At 40.9% G+C, this 23,422-nt stretch overlaps 1 protein-coding gene across 1 annotated transcript in view; it reads left to right on the top strand.

The window, feature by feature from the left end:
* Window positions 1–372: 372 nt before the first annotated feature.
* Window positions 373–23,422, top strand: part of CWF19L2 (CWF19 like cell cycle control factor 2) — a 73,228-nt gene continuing 50,178 nt past the window's right edge. The window contains exons 1-8 of the mRNA XM_048078209.2: window positions 373–528; window positions 10,611–10,721; window positions 11,427–11,546; window positions 12,917–13,024; window positions 15,236–15,355; window positions 16,814–16,907; window positions 18,039–18,154; window positions 19,662–20,359. Of these exons, the coding sequence (XP_047934166.2) occupies window positions 445–528; window positions 10,611–10,721; window positions 11,427–11,546; window positions 12,917–13,024; window positions 15,236–15,355; window positions 16,814–16,907; window positions 18,039–18,154; window positions 19,662–20,359 (1,451 nt within the window). The 5' untranslated portion in view covers window positions 373–444. The remainder of the gene's footprint in view (window positions 529–10,610; window positions 10,722–11,426; window positions 11,547–12,916; window positions 13,025–15,235; window positions 15,356–16,813; window positions 16,908–18,038; window positions 18,155–19,661; window positions 20,360–23,422) is intronic.

Raw genomic sequence — 23,422 nt, forward strand, 5'->3', positions numbered from 1 at the left:
CTAGCTTGTTATTAATAGGTAATAAATTTTATTAATCTCCCTATTCTGAGTCTGTTTTGCCTGTGATGATACTTATTGAGATCTCCCTGTCCTTATCTCAGCCCTTTAGCTCTTTTCATTGTATTTTCTCCCCTTTCCTATCGATGGAGGAGTGAGAGAGCGGTGGTGGCGAAGCTCAGCTCCCCAGCCGTGTAAAACCCCGGGGAAAACCACCCCGAGCCTGAAGGTGCCGCGGCTGAAGGCCGGCGGGGTCCAGGACCCGGCCCCTGCAGCTCCCGTGCTCCCAACCCCGCCGCGGGGCTCAGGCGCTGCGCTGCGTGCCCGGGGCCGACCCGTGCGGGGCGCTGTTCGCTCCATCGCCGGGCGGGGCCCCGCCGTTGCCCGGTTCCCGTTCCGCCGCACAGTGCCCGCCTCCCGCCCGGCCCGGCTCCGCGGGGGCCCGAAATGGCGTCGGGCTGGCAGAGCGAGGCGAGCCTGGCGGCGCTCAGGGAGCAGCGGCGGCGGCAGCGGGAGGAGCTGCTGGCGGAGGTGGGCGGCCCGGCCCCGGGGGGAGCCTCCAGCCCCTCGGCCGCGGGCTGGGGGTGGGTGGAGGAGCCCGGGGGGAGCCCGGGGGGAGCGGGGGACGGGCAAGGGCTGGCCGCCGAGTGATTTCATGGGGGTTGTGCTGGGTGGTGGGGCCGGGCTGGCCGTAAGGCGCCGCCGAGAGCCCGCCTCTGCATGCTCTACGCCTTCTGCTCGGGTGTTTGTGTGCTTTCATGAGATCCCCCCAGCCTTCTCTCCTCCGGGCTAATCTGCCCCGGCTCTCAGCCCTTCCTTCCCCTGAGACACGGGGCAGCAGCTCGGCCCTTGCCGAGGGGCCGGGGCTGTGCCATGGCAGCCACGCTGCAGCCACAGCTCGGGCAGAAGGAGCAGGGCAGGAAGGCCTTGGGGGGCAGGAGGGCTCCTGCTGGGCCTCCCAGCTGCAGCAGCCCTCTCACGGGTGCTTTGCTGGAGTTGCCCTGACCTGGTGGCCTGTCCTGATCCCCGTGTGTTTTATTCAAGGTCTGCCTGCACAGTGTTTGGCTGCCGATCCTTGTTTTGTGACTCGTAGGCAGAGCAAGCGGTAAAATTGTAAATCACACACTAGTACAAAAACGTGGCTCTTTAGGAAGTCTAGGGAGTGGGGGATAACTACGCAGAAAGCTAAGTGTAAGGGGAGGGCAGGGCACGGGAGGAGTGTGAGGAGGTGGTGATGACAGGCTTGGGAGAGAAGGAAGGCTGAAGTCAGCAGCAGACAAACCAGACCGGACAAAGGTGTTTCTGGAGCAGCGGCGAGGTGGCCTGGCTCGCCTGGTGCTGATGTCTTTTCCCATTTCTCAAAGCAGAAGGCAGAGAGGGGGCTTTAGGTAACATGTGGGTGTCTCCCCGAGTCCACAGGGAGCTGTTCCTAAGCAGCGGGGCTTCCCTTCTGTGACTGCACAGGTCTGGGACAATTCTGCCCTGTATGTTCCCCTCTTCTTACCAGCAGCTGGAGGGAATGGCCTTTCACTTAGCAATAAATCATATTTTACTGCTGATTTTTTTTTTTTTGTGTGTGTGTTATTAATATCTATCTTGCACTTTCTGCTCTGTTTAAATCGCTGTGTAATAGTAGTGTTAGGAGTGCTCCCTTGCCCAGTTCAAACTCTTGGATGTCCACAAAATATTCTTAAAGAAAGTGAAACTTAAGTAGGGTACCATTATCCTGCGTTACCCCTTCTCATACAGCAAGCTGTTTGGGAACGTGCAGCTCTCTTTGTAGAAACATTTTACACTGTCAGGCGTTGTTAGAGTAGTTTATCAATATCAAATAATAATTTTTCTCTTTTTTTTTTCCTTTGCTTCTACTTGCATCAGCAGTGTAATGTGAAATAGAAGTGTTCTTGTTCTGTGAGGGTGTTGTTTAAAAATTTTGACGTAACTTAGTCTTTCCAAATGTCTGTGGATGGCCTTTTACGTCTTCTAAATATCTCTAAAATACTGTTGACTTTAAGTAAGAGATACAGCATTAAACATTTATGTGATGTTTTTTTGGTAACTGGATGGTGATATTAAATATGCTGCGATCTGCGGAAAAATTTAACCTGTCATCACTAAACTAACTCTAAATTCTGGGAGACGTAGTAAAGCTGAGAAAGGTTTGGTTGCAGTAGTGAAACACAACAGCAGTGAAACTAAAGCTGCTCTCATGGAGAAAAAGCTGAAGCTGGTGATGAGGGCTTTTACTCATGCAGGGGATGCAGGGGGGAACGGGATGGAGGTGGCTTTGGCGGAGGCTGAGCTGGTGCTAGAAAGCATGATATTTTGGCTGTAGTGGCTGCGATTCTTGCTCTTGGGATATGTCTCAAGAGGTCTTTGATGGTAATGTAGCTTCATGGGTCCTAACTCTAAGTGTTGACACGTTCCTCTAGCTTTTAGATGCTGCTCATCAGCCTTGCTGGAGAATAATAGAAAATCTGATTTTGAGGTTTTAGGTTGGAACAAAATCTGAATTTATTTTTCTTTTCTTACCAGTAAGTTGTGCTATATTACAAGATATGCTATGTCGAATTTCATTATTTTTTTCCTTCAATTTGACCAAGAAACAGTATCGTTATATTATTCAGCTTGTTTTTAAAATGCCATGAATATGTTTTATTCCTAGGTGGAAATATTTAAAAAAAAAAAAAAAGTACCCACAACTTTTTTTGCAGTGCTAAATAAAACCAAATGCACAAATTCTACTTCTCTCTTTCTGTACCACTTGAGGTATTAATCTTGTGTTCTAAATCACGACCAGTGGAGGAAATACTCTTGCCTTTTATTAACAAAAAATATACAGCAAATAATTGCAGAAGGATGTGATAGAATCATAGACTCATTAAGGTTGGAAAAGACCTCCAAGATCATCTGGTCTAGCCATCCCCCTACCACCAATGTCACCCACTAATCCATGTCCCTAAGCACCACGTCCAACCTTTCCTTGAACACCCCCAGGGACGGTGACTCGACTACGTCCCTGGGCAACCCGTCCCAATGCCTGACTGCTCTTTCTGAGAAGAAATGTCTCCTCATTTCCAACCTGAACCTCCCCTGGCACAACTTGAGGCCATTCCCTCTAGTCCTGTCACTAGTTTTCTGTGAGAAGAGGCCGACCCCCAGCTCCCCACAGCTTCCTTTCAGGTAGCTGTAGAGAGCAATGAGGTCTTCCCTGAGCCTCCTCTTCTCCAGACTAAATTCCGGTTCCCTCAGCCGCTCCTCATAGGACTTGTGTTCTGGAAGGATATTTCAAGATAGCGTTGACTGATCGAATTTCATCTCTCTACTTCCTTAATGTAGGTGAGAGTAAGGCAGTATGTGCGAGGAAGGCAACTCTAATTTACTGTATACAACAGTGCTCACAATTAATTTTTATCACTCAAAAGTAATAACTGGGAAGAAATATTGATCTATAAAGATGCTGTATCATTGCTCATTCAAAAGCTATTCAAGTGGTAGAGATTATTAGGAATGGAGAACAAAGGAAATCATTACACATTACATCTAGCAATAGCCAATACTCAGTGGAGTTTGAACTCAATTTTTTCTTTGAACTTCCTTAATAAACTCTCTTTTGAATGATGTTAAAAGCAGTTTAGTTTTTTTTTTTTTCTTTTCTTTTCACTGTCCGCTCAGAAAAGAAGACAGCAGGAGAGAGACAAATTAAAACAACTCAGTGGTACTCTGCCTGAAGTTTTAGGCAGGAAAAATTGCAAATGACAAATTGGTGGTTTGGTTTTCCTTACTGGGGAAGGTAAACAGTCCTTATTTGTAGAAAACAAAGTATTTCTGGTTTTGTGAACTCCTAAAGATGTTAGTCTGTTGATTAATGTGTACGTAATTGATAATATTGACAAGTGAGCACTGACTAATATTTTAAATGTGTTGACTTTCTCTGCTTTACTTAGATTAATCTGATTATGGTCAGACTGCATGTTGCTGTAGGAGCAGAACAGAATTGGGAGGAAACTACTGCAAGACTTCATCTCTGTGAGCTTTGACCATCTTGCTCGTGAAGGCAAGAAAGAGATGGGCTTAGTTTGACAGACTTACTGCAGTATGCGTGGCTTAAAAAAAGGAGCAGGAGGCCCAGTGGAGGTTTGGAGCTCTTTGTGTCAGGGTGGTAGTATAGCAGTGACTTTTAGCTTGTGGCTCATGTTCTCAGGGCATTTATTTGGTGGTTGCAGTCTTGGAAGCTCCTGCTGTTTGTTTTGGGAGAGGTAACTGGGAAGCTGCATATGTCTTTGAGTGTTCGCTCCTAATAGTCTTAGAGGTTTATGGACATGAACATAAACACTTCAGTTCCATTTCTGAAGGACAAGATGTTGAACTGACTCACCTTAATTATAAAATATGACCTGTATTTGTAAATATAAATTTACTTATCATAAATAAAATTACTCAGCTTGTGATTATAAAATATTGAAAAATTTTAGACTGTCTTCTGCTCTATAGAGAATGTAGTTGGGGCAATGAAGAAAAGGAAACCTCTGACTCTGGTCACCAATACCATCTGTTTCTTGATAGCTAGGACAGTGAGGAGTCCAAGGGAACTCTGCTGTATCTTCAGAAGCAATTCTGCCAAAATCACTGAGCTCACAAGAAGACGCTGGGATCAGCTCACCCTTTTGTATTTGCAAATTGCACATCCACAAAAGTCAAGAGATTAAATATGTTGCAAATTTTGAAACAGTTGTAGAATTGATTTATTACCTTTTATTTTTAAAACAAACTGGACAGAAGAAGTTGCTTCTTGCTGACTTTTTTTTTTTTTAATTACATTTTCCTGGTTTTACTGGTTTTGATTTTATCCTACTTCTTTTGCAAATCAAACCAACCCATTGATTGAGATTTCTCTTTTAAATTTTGGAAATGTATCTTTTATTTGTGTAGTCTGTCCTCCCAACTGCATTTCTCAAACCCCAGCAGCTGGTAATGTTTATGGATAATGATCAGTAATCAAATAATTAAGTGTTGACATGCAAATTGTTATCAAGCTCCAGAAATAGCATCTTGTTTTGATGAGTATGATATGTTCATGATACTACTGTTTCAGTTTGCGAGTTTAGAAGGAGAAGATAATTTGATAGATGTTTGGGTAAGTGCAGGGATGTGTACTTTTTCTAGATGTGAATACATTTTTTTTTTGTAAATACTGGCAGTAATTCAATTTTGAATTAGTCCCTGAATCTGTGCTACCATGTGTATTTTTGTTTTTCAGCGTTACAGCTCTGTGAGTTGGACCTTGAGTCTTTCACTCATTGGTCTCTGAGGCTGATGTGATTTGGCCATTGCTTATGCAGAAATTGTCTTTTAATCATTAGGGATGGTTGAGAGATTGCGAGTTTCTCTTGGTAGCAATACAGAAGGATTAAAAAAAAAAGACGTGTAAGTAAATGAGAACTCAGTATTTTAAACAAATAAGATGTTCATGAAACGATATAAATGAAGTGATTCTTTGAAACAGGTTTGTGGCACAAACAAGAAATGGTGTGTTTTAGTTTTACTCCTTTAGATTTCTGAAGAAATTTTGAGATATGTAATCCAATATAATTAGGAATGCGTTTGCTTTTGACTCAGAATTCTACATTTATTTGTATTTTACATTTTTTATTTATTTTCTTTGAAAATACAGCCTAAATAAATAATAAAAAAGTAGCAGTAATGCACTGTCTTTGACCTCCAGATAAGCCGTGAAATCAGCATGTTCTCCTAAGGTATGGTTAGGTATTTCCTCAGAAGAGCTGCTGGGTTGTTGCGATGACTAGGATTTGCAGAGGTGGTGGAACGCTTTGGCAGCAGCCGACACTTCAGTTCTTAACAGAAAATTACAGGAGCTTCTTGTAAGATGGAAATTAATAGGAAAGCATCTCACCGTTGCAGGTTATAAAGGTATTATTTGTTGGAAGCTGCTTCTGTGCAGTAACACTGAGCTCCCTTTTCTTGCTCTTGCCCTCTAAGTCTGTGATGGAGCGTTACATCCCTGACACTCTTCCAAAGGGAATTAGCGTGTCAGTGGTACTGCACCCACATTTTTGACTAAAATTAGAGGAGTAACGGCAGTGAGAAAGGAATACTGCCTTTTCACAGAAGGCTTTCAGACTTCTTATAAACCACTTTGATACGCATTTTTGCAAGCAGTGCCTCTGGTCGAACAGCCAGGTTACTCAGAGCCCTGCTGCTGCCTTCGCTGTCAGGCTCTGCGAGTCCTTCCTTTAGGGTGCTCTTGGCTGTGAGTTCTCTAGCCTCTTCTTTAAACTCTGTTCTGTAATGGTTGCCGATCACGAGGAGCTTGAATGTTTTAAATCTTACCAGTGATCCGTCTTGTGCACCCTTTGGCAGGTGGAGATGGCAGAGAGCAGTGATGTGTCCAGCTGGCACGGCTGGAGCAGGTGGAGGTTACCAGCAGCCTGGCACAGCTCTGCTGTGGCAGCTTGCGGGGGAAGCTGAGCCCTTTTGCATGTCCTCCTTGGTAAAGCTTCACGGGTGGAAGGTTCATCAGAATATTGAGGGGAGGAAAAGCAGTAAGTGTTCGTGAAAATCGGCGTGTTCAGCTGGAGAACTGGTGTAGGAGCATTGGGACGGTAGGAAAGGGGTATGTTCAGGCTCCCTGGAGATGTGCGCTCACGTAACCAGGCCTTTCCAGCCCTGAGCTTTGTTGTGGTCCAAGTTGGGAGAGCAACACCGGCCACAGCGACCTTTCTGACAGCTTAATATCAGAAGTGGCAAATGGATGGGACGAGTTGTATGGTAGGACAGGAGATAGTTCTGAAATGAGAAATTAAAGCTCAGTGTTTAGATTTTGGGTGCCTTGTTTTGATATCTTAAGGACTAGGCTAGGTGTTTTCTCTTTTGAACTTGCCTAACAGAAAGCTGTTGCCAAAAGGAGTTTTTCCACGCTCCTTTCTCCCAGGACCCCAAGTGCCCATCCTTTTTCTTCTTATTTGCAGGGAAACTGGTAGCCTTCAAGACCTTGCCCGAGGGCCAGCTTGGAAGCTTGTGTGCACGAAGCTGTACCCTGCTCTTGGTGGGGTGCATTTTCTGCCGGGGTAGTTCTCGAAGTGGCTTCCCCCTGAGGCCAGAGTACAGCAACAGGCAGGGAAATGGAAGGAAAATAGTGGGAACGTTCAGGGTGGGAGCGTGGAGGAGGTGCAGGAGTGGAGCCCTGCCCTTCCATGGCAGCTGGCCGTGAGAGCAGCTTGGTTTCCTTGTCGCTTGTCTCTGTCATGCTGCATTGATCTAGTGGTGTGCTGCGGAACTTCTTCTGATTGTTACTTGGAAGAAAAGTGATTTTTTTCCCTCGTTTTGAATGAAGAAGTTGACTGTTCTGTGGTGATGTTTATCATCTTACCCTGAAATGCCAGAGGTTGTCCACGAAAGAAGGTTCGTGCCCACTTAAAGAAGGGAAACTGCGTAGTCTCTATTGTGGTGTGGAGAGCTTTCAGTGGCCTTGGTGAGAGCTGAAATGGTGAACAGAGTCAGGAAAGGGTGTTGGTGGTCAGGGTTTTGGCGTGCTGGAGAGGGAGTGAGCCCTAGGTGAGGCGTGCCCACTTCTGGACATCTGTGAGGTACTGTCCTGTAGCAACCTCTCATTACTGGGTGCCCTACAGACTTTGCCCACTGGCAGTGCGTTTGAGCCTTTCTGCTGCCTCCTGGAGTGACATGCTGTAATGTTTGCAGCTTTCGGTGTTTTGTGCATTACAGGCTGTTGAGAACGAGTTTTTTACTTCACGCAGCAATTACTGTGGTTAGCAGCCCTGCGGGCCGGGACTCATGACCTGTCTCAGCTCTGTAATGAAAACTAGAAAGCAATTTCACTGAACTTGGTTTCCTTTCTCTCTCAGATGGGACTGTGAAATCCAAGATCCTTTGGCCTGCATGTGGTAAAGGCTGCAGAGTTTGTTGTGCTGCCTTGGCAAGCAGTACTAACCTAGTGCTCAAAGTGATTGCTTATATGACACCGACAGCCCTCGCAGAGAGCTTTGCCAGCATTAGACTTCACCTCGTGCCTGCTGCAAATGGGACCGAGCAACTTTATTAGGGTACTGCAGAAATATGTAATGAAGTATGATGCTTGCCCTTCTTGCTAGCTAGTAGCTTTTAGTGGTCCTCTGTGTTTGGTGCGCTCTGCCACTTGCGGAATTAATACATTACTTGGCAGCAGAGTTATTTCAGAAATGAGACATCCTCTATTTATGGAGAATCATAAAATGGTTTGGGTTGGAAGGGGCCTTAAAGATCATCTAGTTCCAGCCCCCAGGAGGAAGCTTAGCAATGTTGTTGCGGTGGCAACCTAAAATGTACCAAATGTTAAGTGCTCGTCTATAAAGGCAAAAGGGTAAATGGTATTAATGAACTTTCATTTGAAGTGAAGGCTTGAACTGCTGTGGATTGAGAGCTGTGAAACTATTAGTTGGCCTTCGTAGCATAGAATAAGGCTGACAGCGGACTTTATTATAAAATGTAGAAAAGGAATTAAAAATAGACAGATGCTAGTAAGCCCTGCGTGATTGATTATAAAAGGCAAGTGGAATAGGAAGGACGTTTGGAGCTAGTAAAGTAATGCAGACAAATCCCCTCCTCCCTGGTGACAGTTTAAATAATTAGGGGTGTGCTGTGAGGGGAAAACATTCACCAGCTATAAAAGTAAATATTGTAATTTGATGGTAGAGGGAGATAAATAGTTTTTAGCAATTGGAAGATCAGAGGTTGTTGCTTCTGGCTTTCTAGCTGGGTGTTAAATTGGTAATTCAGGTGAAAATGTATCTTTTTTAGTCTTTCTAAATCACCAGGCAGCTTTGTCTTTTGTGTGTGGATATTGTTACGAATCTTCTATAGTATCTCGGTGTAAGAAGAACCAGCTTTAGGCTGCTGCTGTTGTGCCTCCCTCTTTTTAGCAGTCTGGTGGTATTGCCACTACAGACTCATCTCGCGCAAGCCTGTTCCAGCCAGAATTTGGGAGACAGCGGTCTGCAGCTTAGTGCTGACCTCGGGTCGTTCTGTGTCCTGAATATGGATTTGTGCACTTCAGCCAAAGCTATGATCAGCCACTTTTATTACGATCACGTATCTCCTTTGCATAAATACTGCCTGTGTTTTTTTTTCTTATTTGTAGATCTAATCAAAGGGATAAAATTTTCCTTTTTACCTTATTTGTAACATTAGCTTCATTTCACTCAAGGTATATTCGTAAATTTTGCAACATGAAGGAAATAGTAATTTCATTTAAAATATACTTTTTTATTACAGAGGAGGGTAAGAGCCTAAAACACAGGAAAAAAAAAAACCAGCAAATGTGAAGAAGTAATGGAAAATAAATGAAAGTGCTAATTGAAAGGGGCCACCTCTGCAGCTCCAAATTAAAAAGTAAATGTCTGAAATGTGAAGCAGAGATGGGCTTGGAGGGCGGCAGGGGAGTAAATACAGGAAGGAGACCAGTGAATGATGCTCAGGAGGAAGACTTGAAGAGGAAACAGAAAAGGGTCTGGAGAATGATTTTATGGTTTGATACTTTTGTAATGTGTGAAAGGACACAGTCGCTTCCCACGATGTAACATTGTCACTCTTCTTGTGTGCGGTCTCCTGGTTTACCATTGCAAAGGCTGTCTGGTAAAACTCTTGAGACTCAGGAAGAAAACCAAATTTCACTTTCAGCTTTTGCTTTGACTTTTGTAAAACTTGCGTGGTTTATCTCAAGCAGTAGAAAACACTGCAGAAGTAGAGTTGTAATAATATAAAATTTTTCCTGTTTAATCAAGTGTGATGATTGCATTTTGGGATAAACAGCTTTCATAATGGCAAATTATGTTTGTGGGAACTTGTTTGTGAAAACCAGGCTTGTGTTGAATGCAATGGAAACTTCAGTGGCTGGAAAGGTCCTTATTTTATTCACATAGTTTACCAGAGTCCTTTTCAGGAGTTGAAGCTACAGTGATTATTAATTTTTCAGAAGTAGTAGTAAAAATATTCCTGTTTTTCTCTCCATAACCAGAAGGGGTAGAACGTCTGGCAGTCCACAGTGCCAGTACTTCTATGCTTCTTGAGAGCTTGCACTTCTGCAATCCAAATTTTGCACCTGGCTGAGATACTTCTAAGGATGAATGTGCATGAAGATAGACTTGCTAGCGGTTACTTTTAAAATTAATAGAGAGTGAGCTGTGCTTGGCAGTGGTGTAATTGCCCAGGTAATTATTTGAAGTAGAAAATCAGAAGGTAAGTCCACTGTATCATATACATATTGTATGCAGTTCACGAAGGCTGTAAGAAGAGAAGATTTCACTGAAATAAGAATGGAAGTTGAATGTCGTTGCCTCACTTACTGAGGATGGTAGGAGGAAATCAGTGCTAGAGGAGCTGCAAAGCTGTAGCTTGAGGAAGGAGCGTGCATAATATGCTAAATGGGAAACTCAGTTAAAACATAATCCTAAAGTATTTTTATTGCTGTCCTCTGAAAGGAGAAATTCTCAAGTACGGTCCTTAAAACTGTGTGTGATTGTGTCAACATGGCTTACAGAGGTGTCTGTACTTAATGCTATTAACTCCATTTGGTAATTTTTCTTCTCTGTTTGTCTTAGGCCAAAATTAATTATGAGAAGGAGGAGAGGCGCAAGCTGAAAAAACATCTGCGAGGTGAAGATACGTGGATGCTTCCTGATGTGAATGAACGGGTGGAACAACTGGAAAAGGTGATGCAACTGTACGTCATTGAATTGTGTTGTTGGCTCTGCAGCATGTCTGTATGAACAGGAAGCTGTGAGGGCTTTAAGGTGCTACAGAAAACCTCCCAGTTTCTGAATTCCTTATGCTTCAAAATTAGCTTAGTTTAAGTGGAAATAATCTTTTGCTCAGAGGAAAAAAAAACTAGTCATTCAATTCCAGCCTTAATTTCTACCACATGCAGATGAGCAAGCACTACCAGATGAGAATAGGGAAGAATTCTGGAGGACCTGAGACTTGGTAGTAAGCCCCTGCGTGGTAATTCACAGGAGAAGCTGTAATGGAACCAGCCAATATCACATCCTTAAGTATTAGTTTAGAAACTTGTACAGGTACTTCAACAAAGGGCACACGCATTGTTGGAGTCATTCCTGAGGAAACAGATCTGGCTGAAACAAACATAAAGATGATCTTCTATGTGGAGTTGTAGTGCCTTAGTTCCGGTGAAAAGGTACTACTGGGAGGGGAGTTGGTTATGGGTGTGAGGCATAGCATATTCCCCCCGCTCCCCTCCACCCCAAGGTGAAGAGAGAGGGTAGTAGAAGTAAAAGGTAGCTATGACCAGCCGTGTGTTTTACCTTTCTCGGTGTGGTTTGGTAAGTAAGTTGTGATTGTTTCTCTTGTGTGTGGGCGATTTGGTTTACTGAATCTCATTTACAAACATTTACTTGTAGGAACATTCTGTGCAGAAAAAAAAGAAAAAGGATAAGCATTCAAAAAAATCTAAGAAAGAAAAGAAGAAAAGTAAAAAACAAAAATCTGAAAAGAAGGATGACTTCAGTGATAGTTCTTCAGTAAGTAACAAACTTTAAAGTGCTTCAAATGATACTTTAAAAACCTGCACCGTTTTATTCTCCAAGGGTACACATGGTTAATAATACTAAGACTGACTCTGTCGGGAAAAACTGTGGCAAAGTTTCTCTCTCTAATATACCAAGTACTTAATCAATTCAGAAGATGCTGTGAGTGCCTCTGAACTTTAGAATGTTCAATTCGCTTATTAGGAAATAATGGATTTACAGTTTTTCAGCAGAGAAAATGTGGGGAAAAAAATCTTGATTTTTGGGGACTCCTAGGATAGACTGGAAAAATTTATAATTCTCTGCAGTCAGTGGTATGTGATAGAACGGTGTGTCTAAATTTGCACATTTGACTTTGATTTTAAGCATGTGTTACTGCTGCCTTTTTCCATGGATATTCAGCTGGGAGTTGTACACTTTTCCAGAGGAAGGCTTAGGCTTGTGCATTTGCATCTGTAGACAGTACAGATTTTGCATCTGGCAAAACACTACAGAGACTGCATTACAAATCAGGGTGCTGCTTTCTGGCCACGTTCTGTAAAACATCCTTCCCAGTGGTTTGGTGCAAGTCCGGTAGCAGTGTAATTGTTCTTTTCAGAGAACCTGCTTTACTGAGTGAATGAACGTGCAGTATGAGGAGATTTACTTTCCAGGGACAGACAATCAGAATTGAACTATGCTTTAAGTATGGGATGTAACCCATGCCACAGATGTCCCACATTTACAGTGGGAATCACCAAAACTCCTCAAATCATATCAGTGGGTCCCAGGATACAGCACAATCCCGGTTCCTTTGATCCAGAGTCTCTTTTTCTGATAACAGGTTCATATAAATAGCAAAGAAATTGTATTCAATGAAGTGCCGTTTTCTTCAAGTGTGAAGTCACAGTGCGTGGTTTGCAGGTGTAGGAGGTCAGGTAGGAAAATGGGAGAAGATAGCCTATAAAGAACTTTAGATTGTACTGTGTTACTGGTTTACTTTTTTCATATAAAACATATTAATGAACATAGACTTTTTAAATTTTGCTTTTGTAATGCCATGACAATATTTGTTACTGTTTTTGTTTTGGTGGTTTTAACTTTAGTAACATTATGCTGCTAGTCAACTGCTGGTCTGAACTGGTATTACGTACTGTGATGTGCTCATGAAGTGTCGCAGTATGTTTTGATCTTAAAGGAACAATTTCCTTGTGGGACTATCAAAATTACATTTTTATTACCAATATTTAAAAATAATAAACAGTATTACATTAGTAGTGCTTAGCAATCAGCATCAAGTTTGGCTAGTTATGTACTTGATAAGTATTATAAATTTTATCAATGTATCTTAAGATCTTCTTCTTCATATTAAATTCTGTATTTAGGATTCTTCAGTTGAATGGGTTGAGTCAAATGCGTCACAGTCAGATAACACAGAAAAGGCTTGGAAGGTCAACAAGGAATCAGATGCTGTGAAAGGACCCTCCTTGCAGGTGAGCAGTGTGATAACTATTCCAGAAATAGATTCAGCATGACCAAATGTGAAACAGGCTTAGGTTTCTTGACAGTTCTTTTGCAATGTATTGAACAAAAACTGTTTGATAGACAAATGTCTATGTTTATCTGGGTAAATGTTACATTTCATTCAATGGAAGACTTCTTTATCTAATAGTTACATAGTATTTAACAAGGTACAGCACTTGCAGTTGTCTAGTATTAGTTCCTTTCATCCTGTTTTCAAGCTCTAGGAACGTGGCCTAATTTTCTCAAAAATGGCAACTTAAAGGTATTGACTAGAGATGCAGCTTTTTCTGCATAATTTAGGTCTGTGTTCTACAGTTGAATGAATTCTTGCTTCTGCAGTAATTAGTGATACAGGTATAAGGAAGGGAGGTGCAGAACTTTTCACCAACAATAATAATGGAATCAAGGCCTATTGATTTCCCTAGGTGAATTCTGTGCCCAGCAGGCACCATTTATTCTCGTTAACAAAGTTGTACTGTTGTAATCTTAGCTGCATAAATGTAGTGTCGTGATGTTTTCATTTGTGTGAAAATGATGATTTTGTGTTTAGTGTCTAGTTCTATTCTTGTTTCTCGTTCTGCAGTTGTGTATATTGTTAAGAAAAATAAAAAGGATCTCTGAATCATTTTTTTTAAATGATATAATAACAAAATGTAAATCCTTATGTGTGTCATGATAATTTATACTGTAAAGCCACTATTTTTGCCAAGCATTTCTTATATAAAGTGACTTGTCCTGTGCATTCTGGGCATGTCTACTTTTGAGTGAAGAGTGAATTTCCATGTCATTCCTACCTTCTGTGTTTTGGATCACTTCATGGAACAGTTTTGGAGCAAGTAAACCCATTTCATATATATAGAAGAATTTGGAGCCAGGCTCTGCTCAGCGGTGCCCAGTGCCAGGACAGGAGGCCATGGGCACAGCCGGGCACCCAGGAGGCTCCCTCTGAGCACCAGGCAGCACTTCTGTGCTGGGCGGGTGACGGAGCCCTGGCACAGGCTGCCCAGAGAGGCTGTGGGGTCTCCTCCTTGGGGATCTCCAAAAGCCGCCTGGACGTGGTCCTGGGCAGCCTGCTCTGGGTGTCCCTGCTTGGGCAGGGGTGGGACCTCATGACCTTCAGATGTCCCTTGCAGGTCTGTGTCTGTTGATCCACATTGCTTAGTAATGTGAGTGTAGAAACTATTGAATCACTTGAAGATATTTTTCAGTTCTTTCTCTTTCTTAGAGGAGATCTGAGAAGTGGAGTGTTAAGCTTCACCTCCAAAACTCGCTGTTCTGTGGTCTAATATAATTTCTGAGCAGTGGAGAAATAGTACCATTCAGCATCTGTTCAGATTGACAACTCAGACTTGAACTTTAATGAAGAGACGTGAAGATACATCTGCAAGGACGTGTTTCAAAATAGGTGTAGGCTTCTCATTTTAATTGCTATGATATACATAGAAGAGTTCTAAACACTTGCTTTTGCATAGTGGTTGTTAATAATGTGTATGTCACTGCTTTCTTCTGAGGCTTGAGGTTTTGTGTGTATAAAGAAGTGTTTGAAATTTGAATAGGTTGTTTACATGCTGCTGTTCTATAGACAGTAGTCCTTATTTTTAAAACGCCCTCAATCTGGCTTAGGTTTAGTAAATGCATCTACCTGCTATTGTGGGTACAGTCCACAGAATTTAGATGAACAGCTGTTTAATTTGAGGGTGCTGTTAGGTGCCTAGATGTCCCAGGTATGAACTGTGCTCAGTGACTGATGGCAGGCTTTGTATATGCTTGAAGAGACGCAGCAGTTCATGAAGACAAAAGCAGCAAAGTGAAATTCTGTAATGATGGAAAAGGAACTGGTCTAGATGTACAGAGTTCATTTAAGCAAAAAATAAGCTGTCTATATGGTTTGCATATTACTAGTGTCATAAATACATTGGGAAGAGTTATTTCAAATTACAGAAAGATATGAAATCATGCTTGAATGCATGAATATTAAAAGACTGAAGGTGTTAAAATCACATTTGCTTTTCATCAAAATATTTCATATATATTAGTAAAACCTATGTTGTTTACTGTCAGTAGCTTTTGACATTAGTTGCACAGGTTGGATTTTTTTTGGAAGTAGGAACACTGATTCTTTGTGTATTAGGTTGGACTACTTTTACTTTACTACTACTTACTACCTTTTTTTTTTTAAGAGAGAAGAATGGATGAATTTAGACTTTGTGTCTTTGAAAACTGTGCCACTAGCATCTTGCAAAAGTGAAAGAGAGAAAGAAAAAGTACTGAAACGACAGAAAGCTCAAGAAATTGAGCAGGTAGGAGGAATTAATATACCAATATTTTCTACATTTTTACTACGTTTTGTATAATAAATTGGTTCAAATACATAGGTTTCTATGTTATTAAATTATTTAAATTTATGTCTGATATTCTGTATGATAGTGATTCTATTAAATTGATCAGATATTTGTTCTGTTTGGGATGGGAAGGATTCATACAGCAGGTTTATCTTGTGGAGAAAAGTCCTTAGTTGTCTTACGGGTAAGAAGAAAGCCAGCTTAATAAGTACTAAGTTCTGTAACGTTTGAATTGCTTCTGAGATGTTTTGTTTAGTTACAGACTGTTGGTCTGTTCTTCTTCCCCATGTTGTGTGTGTGAGGTGCACTGTTGTTTTGTGTAATAAAAGCTCACCTAAGTTTCTGTGTTAAAGCATAAGGTGCTGAGGCTGTTTTTTCATGAAGAAATAATTCAGAACATTTGCTGTGCTTTTCATACAGTAGTTGGACTCTGAACCTCCTGTGTGTTGATGCACAGTTGGGGAAGGCATTGCAGTTATTAAATTAGTTCTATTTACATACGGTTGTTAGCTGCTTCATTTGTTCATTCAGCTCTGTAAATGCAGTGTGGTCTGTTCTGAAAAGATAGTGGCTGATCACAGCTTTTTGGTACTGTTAGGTTTTCCAGTCGTGTTGTTAAGAACTAGACTGACCTGGAGTACTGTTCTTGGGTGCCACGCGGCACTTCAGTTATTGTATTTTGAACAGGGATTAATCTTTTTATTTTTTGAGGTAATATTTTGCTGAACATTTTTTCTGACCTGTTGAAGGACCATTACCAGAATGTCAGCATGTACTGTGTGGTTAATGACAATTTATATGTACTTTTGATCCTGGAAGAATATGATTTTTGTATCCTCTCCCACCAAACTACTTGCTTTCCATGCAGGTTTATACTTTTGTCTTTTCTACACCACAATGCATGGCCTTTATTTGATCCCCAAAGCAATATGTACTACAGGTGTATATAACATGCTGGTGGTGGTGATGAGTTGAAAATATAACATAGACAAACGTAATATTTTATCGGTGCAGGAGTTGCCTATTCAGACTTTTCTCCAGGGACTTTCTTGCCTGTTTCCGTAGCAGTCAGCTGACAGAATCACAATAAACAATCTAGTTGGAGAAAGAAAAACAAGATCTTGAGGTAAAACTAAGAGCCCCTATATCCCTCCTTCAGACACAAGTGCACATTACTGCTACGTAGGCAATGAAGCTGAGCAGGAAATCTTTGTGTAACATAGGTGCCAAGTAAGCTTGTCTTTTGAGAGCTTTTACTTAGGGTGGAGAGCTATGTTTATTTCTGCCTTTCTTTAGCCAGCACAAGTTATGAGTAAGCTGTTCTATTCCCACAGAAGTGTCACAAAATTTATCAGATATTCTCGAAAATACAAACCACCATATGCTGTACACACATTCATATTCTTTCTGTTTTAGGCTATGCTTTCTGAGAGAGAACTCAACCCCTACTGGAAAGATGGTGGTACAGGTCTGCCACCGACGGAGGGTGAATCAGCTTCAGTTAAAAAAGGTAAATAGCAACTTCATTAATGATCTTAAATTTCTGTATAAGCTCTGTGGTCTCTGGGTTACTTGCCAAGTTACTGCTAATGTTGATGTAATAGGATTATGAATAAAGTAGAATATAAATGAAAATTCAGTAATGAACATTGGGTTAATATCATATTACATTGTTTTGCGGAGCTTCTCTTCACTGGTTTTTAATCTTGAGTCATTTAACCTTCAAAATCTTCATAGAAATTCTCAATTTTGAACTAATTAAAAGAAAGAAGCATCATTTAACCAAGACAAGATACGTTTTTGTCATCTCATTTGGTTCCTTTCATTCCGTTATACAAATTATAGTTTTAAGATACTCAACTACAGAAGTCTGAGTCACATTAAAATGAAGTACATTACAGATGCAATTTGTGAAAAATATTATTTCTGTAACCTTTTTTCCTTACTCTGGGGTTATCCTGTCTATTTCCAGTAAGACCATCTAGAAAAATGTTTTTCATAACGTCATGAAACATTTATTTTGTGATAAGAAGCGTCCTTGTATTCTGTCAACAGGGAACAATAGGGTCCCTGACATTTCTCTTTGGGAGCCTTTCCCTGTGGGCAGTCTGTCCTGCAAACCATTAGGCTCATGCCCACTTTTAGGAGTAGCAGAGATCAGCGATCTATAAAAGCATCGGTGAGTATGTGTCCTGAGTGTTAAGACCTGTGCTGTCTTCTCAAATGAAAAACAATGGGTTACTTGTTAATTTTATGAGAAGGAAAATGCACTTGTTTGTACAGAGGAGTGTGCCAAAGAATGGGCACAGAAGGTGAACACCATGAGAAGTTCCTTTAACTTCAGTAAAAATAAATAAATAATAATGCCACAGATTCTCTTGTGCTGCTCCTGTCTTGTATGTTGTGTTCTATGACAAAATGTAGAAGCTTAAATTAAATCAGAGGTATGACTGAGGTACATCCAGCATGGACTTATAAAAACATGTAATTGCATTATTATATTCCTTCTGTATTTCTTGTGCATCCTTTCAGTTTTTACATTAACTTCTGGTGAAGGTTTAATGTCACATACAGAGTAACTGTTAAATAGGAGTGACTACTGAAATACAAAACCATGATCTCTCATTGTTTTATATTTTAGTTACGGTGGTAGAAGATGCTGGATTAAGTTGGTTACGAAAATCATATCAAAGGATGAAGGAGCAGGCTGAGAGAGAGAAACGCAATGTTGAGGAAATTGTAGCTGAGAGATATGGGGTAAGATTCTTATTATTTTTTTTTCATATTAGTAGATGCTTTGAAAAGGTTACTTTCCTATGAAGGCACGTGTACTTAATGTGCAGTGTCAGACACAGGAAAGAAGCAGGAGAAAGCAGCCTTTTGAGCTTTTCTGAAGTGATGAACAGTGTAATGGTACCCAACTTAATTTTGTATCTCTTTTGTTAAATATCAAGATTTTCTGTAGGATATATTAAAATACTTATCTTCTACATTGGGAAGATCAAATGATCCGAGTTACAAAGTACCAGAGTGCTTTCAAAATTATGATGTTTGCTAGGAAATAAGTTTTTCTCCTGCACATATAGTTTGTAGATAATAGTAATGTCAATATAACTTAGAGAGATGTGTCAAATTTTACCAGATATAAATCTTCTGGCCACTTGTGATCTGCTCAGTCCAGATGTATTGAGAAAGGTTCTTGCATCTGAAGTGTTTAAAAATGAATTTAGATGACTATTGTGTTGTCTGCCATGACATTATTAACTCTTTAAGGCCTGTCCCCCTTGCATATTGTAATACGGACCTTAAAAGCATTGGTCAAAGGTGTGGGGAGTTCAGTATGTGTTAGCCATGGTGCTATATTTGAGTTTTCTGTGGTGGTGGTTTTTCTTTTTCTTTTTTTTTTTTGGTTAGGTTGGCTTGTTTGTGGAAATCTTGGATAAGACAGTATGACTTCATACTTGTCACTCCTGAATGGTAAAACAAACAGGGTCAGCACTGGTGGAAATTTGTTGGTGTGAGTGATTTTAAAGAATATTATTTTTAAGAGTCTTTTTCAAGAAACTAAGGTACAAACAACCTGAACACTCTAGCTGCTGCGGTACCAGGGTAGTGATTGAAAGAGATCCTTCCCTGATGTACCTCAGTATGTAACGTTTTGAGCAAAATCGTGTAATTGATGGCATTTAATTCAGCTCAAAAGAGGGAAGAGGAACACTCTGCATTTTGTATAATTGCCTAATGGATAGAGTATTTGTCCAGAAAGCTAGAGACAGAGATTCAAAGCCTGCTTCAAGCTAAATATTTTGAACCTGCTCTCCCGTGTTTTTTAGAATTTAACTGGATCATAAAATGGTTTAGTGGGAACATCATTGGTTGTATAGAAAGAGAGCATCTGGTGAGCCTAAGTGTAAAGTTCATGAGCGAGAAAGAGGAAGCCTAATCTCCAAGTTACCAGGAGGAGACAGTTCTGAGGCTTTGGCTTCTGTTTCCAGGAGTGCTTCAGCACTTTACTATAGAGTCACCAAATGGAAGTTAGAAATAGTCTAAGAGAAGGGATCAAAATGCCATCCCAACAGAGCACCTCAGACGCTAGACTATAAATTCTCTTTTTTGTATTAGTCTTCCTTTCCACTCCATGGCTCATAGCTCTGCACAGTGACTCATTTTCACAGAATGGTGCCTTTCTTGTAATACTTCTTAGAGAGTTTTACAATACCCTATGATCTTAAAAGCAGTATGACGTTTTTATTCTTTCTTGCAGTCAATGGAAGCATTTCAGTCACGGTTAGAAGCAGCTGAAAAAGTTGCATCAAAAAAGGAAAATTATTATAGAGGTGATAGATGGAAGAAAACTGATTATTCAGAAAGTGAGAAGAAAGAACAGCATATGAAAAACACTACACAACACGAAGATGATAGGAACATGTTTGGGAGACATAAGAGAGAGAGGTATGACAAGGGATGGATGCAAGAAGACAGAGGTTACAGAAGAGATGGATCAAGAGAAGACCAAAAACGTGGACACAGTAGCAGAGACTCAGAACTGGGAGGTTACAGCTCCAAAGCTGAAAAACACATGGATGAAAAACAAAGTCAAGGGAAGAGTCTCTCTCTAAGTGACATAAAACACAAATTTCTGAAACCCTCTGAAGATGATTTATCATCTTACAGTGCACCTAAGGACTACAAGCCACAGCAGTCCTCTTCAAAACTGCCTGCTCATAGCTCTTTGAATAGTCGTTTTCAAAAACCTAGTGAGGATACTGCATTGTGGACACAAACACACCCACAAGATAGCAATGAACAATTAGTATCTGATCAAAAGTCATCAGATGCTGTGGCAAAAATTGATGGTGAAAGAACTCCAAGTGATGAAAAAGAGAAATCACAAAAGGAGTTCCAAGGTGATACCTCTGAGAAGAAACGAACATCATCTGATACTAAAACATCATGTTCCAGGTATTTTACTACACCTAAAGCTGTCTTGTCTTTGTGTAGTATTAGTTACATGGTCAGATCTCTTTGGTTAGGAGGACGCTAGCTTCCCATCTTTTTGCAGCCAAAATGTACCTGTTTAGAAGTAATGAACACCCCTACTTCTTCTGTCTCCTCAGCACATTTGAGAACTGCCAGCGATGGATTATTTTGCAGCTTCTTTATAAAGTTAGTGCACACTGCAATGAAATTGGCTTCTTAGCACCCCCCCTGCCCCAAGCAAACAAACAAACAAAACAAAAACAAAACATGTTTCATCTGTTGTTTGATTTAGGAAAGACAAAGATTAAATGTTAGGAAATGCTCACTAGCAGCATAGTCATTACAGCAAGGGATAGATTTGTCACCTGTGAGATATGCTTATAAGCTAAGGTAATAGTGTATGAAAAATAGTAGAAGGTACCGATTACAAAAGTGTATTTTCTGTAAATGAGAAAAAAAATGAACCGGAATGGGGAGGAAAATTCAAGGTAATATGTATTGGGAATTTCAGTCTGCCTGACCTGCTTTACTGGAAGACAATGGAGAGTAGTAAGGAGAGGTGGTCAGAAACATCAGTTGCAGACAACTGAGCTGTTACTCTACTCAAAGCCACCTGTTCTCCATTATTACCAGCTTGCTGATTCTTCCTGTGATATGAGTAGTCTGGTAATTACTGTAAATGGTTTCCTTCAGATCTTTCTGATAGTAGGTAAGCATGTGCAAAAGCGTTTGAGTCAGGGTGGTGTTATGCTGGCACATAGACTTTAACTGCTTGGGAAGGTTGGACAATTAATTATTCTTGGCCTGAGTATGTAAGGTGGTTGATATGATTTAGTCAGAAATAGCAGTTGATGAAATGCAATCAAGTATTAATTCCTTGCTTCTCATAAGCTGCTGTCACTTATTTGTGTAAAAAATTATAGTGACATCATGAATTTATTTTTAATGTTTAATTGTTGGATTCTAATAACAAGGCAATACCTTAAAATTATTTATTTTACCTGCAACTGTTTCTACACACAGTACTTGCAAATACCCTGCTGTGTCTTTGCAAAGGAAAATTGTACATTAAATCATACCACATGGTCAACCAGAAACAGGCGGCTGTGTCTACACAGTTCTTTGTATTGCACAGGCTGGGTAGTTCTTCCTGATTTTACTTACTACATTTTCTGCTTTGAAGGGAGCTAATGAAATTTACACTTTCTTTCATAGCAGAAGGAGAGATTGCATGATGTATACTAGATTTTTATTTTTTAAACATGAGTTTGAGCATGCTTTGTGGGAGAAGTAGTTCCCAATTCTGCCATGAGCAGTTTGCATACATTATATATATATATATATATCTTTACTTTAGTTATTCTGAGAATAGTACCTGGTAGCATTAAACCTGCAGTGTATGTGACATTTAGATGGTCGAATCCAGCGATCCTTTTTGTTTTTCCAGATTTTGCCCAAGTATTTATTGCCCTGTAGTGCCTGGGGCTTACCACTTACGTGCAGTTTGTAAACGTCTGGTTAGAATGATGTATGGCCTATCTCAGCTGGAACCCGTGAGACTTGCTTAGTTCCTGAGTCGTGCTTTGTTCATGACTTCATTCAGGTGCCAGATCTGCACGGTCCACACTTGGCTTCTGTCTGCTTTGCCTTCCATAAGGAAACCTCGGTGTTTGTGTAAGGAGGGATGGTGCTATCGGGAGCTGGAAGAGCACAAAGTGCTCTTCAGGCACAGGCTGCATGAAAATGAAAATATACTCAGAGCTGCATGCCTGGGGAAAATAAAAACGTGTTAAGGAGAAGTGATCCATAGCTGTTTTTGTGCACAGATTAAAAAAAAAAAGGCACGATTATGTGTGGTAGGTTTTTCCCTTTGTCTTAAAAATCTTGCCCTTTTTATATAGATATGAAACTTGTATCTTGTTAATGTTTCACCGATTAGCAGCAAATGCTCTGTGTAAATGTCATATAATCCTTTAGAAAGTCTGCGTAGACCTTAGCTCCTTTTGTCATGGAAGAAATGAAAGGGAGAAAAAAAGATCCTAACACCTCTGCCATACGGCTGGTGTCAAATACAAGTTTTGACACCCGGTGTACCTTCGTTTGACTATGGTGAGCGATTAACAAGGGAGTTTTGGTGATCGTCCAGAGTGCAGATACTGAGAGAGGCCCTATGAAGACCCTGCATCTGTTCTGATTTGCTCCATGGATTTTTGGTTCCTGGGGGACTGGGCTTTGTACGTGCAGCGTTCCCTCCCAGCTGCTTGCCCACCCCAGCCTACTTGCTGAGGGTGCAGAGCGAGACACAGAGAAAGCACTGGTGCTGTACAAGCACTGCTCAGCAGTGGCCAAGACGCTGGTGTGTTACCAACCCTGTTTTAGTCACTGGTGTAAAACACTGCACTGCACGAGCTGCTGTGACGAGCGTGAACTCCATCCTTGGCAGACCCAGTACAGCACATAATGAACAAGCAGTAGTTAGTGATACAGTCACAGAATCCCCAAAGCTCCCGTGTTCCAGTTTGTGCCCATTGCCTCTCATCCTGGCACTGGGCACCGCAGTCACTTCATTGTTGTTGTCTTAAAGCAAGCAACTACCGCTTTACAATCAGATTTTTAGTGTTTCGTTTAAGTAATGGTGACTCACTTCTTTGTATGAGAAGTACAAAAGCTGCACCTTCTACCTTTTGGTTACCGCGTGTAGCAAGTGCAATGCTAATTGTAGCTGGGCAGAATGGAAAATTTGGGGTAACTAGATTGTGTACGGAAGTGGTTTGCTTGTTCAAGTACATTGAATTAAATTGTTATGATAGAAAAGGTAACTTGAGGTAATTTTCTTCTTTCCTTCACAGAAGAGAATTAAGCACAGAAGCTATTTAGCTGATACTTTCTTTTGCATGTTTTCTGTTTTAGTACTGTTAAACCCAATTGTGCATCTTCTTTTATATCGTAATTCTATTTCTTAACCAATTTGATTACCGAGCTGATTTATTAGTAAAGTGAAAATTACTTAGGTCTGGAAAACCATGGAGTCTTTTTACTTTTTTT

The sequence above is a fragment of the Anser cygnoides genome, chromosome 1 (assembly GCF_040182565.1).
Source record: "Anser cygnoides isolate HZ-2024a breed goose chromosome 1, Taihu_goose_T2T_genome, whole genome shotgun sequence".
Classification (NCBI taxonomy): Eukaryota; Metazoa; Chordata; class Aves; order Anseriformes; family Anatidae; genus Anser; species Anser cygnoides.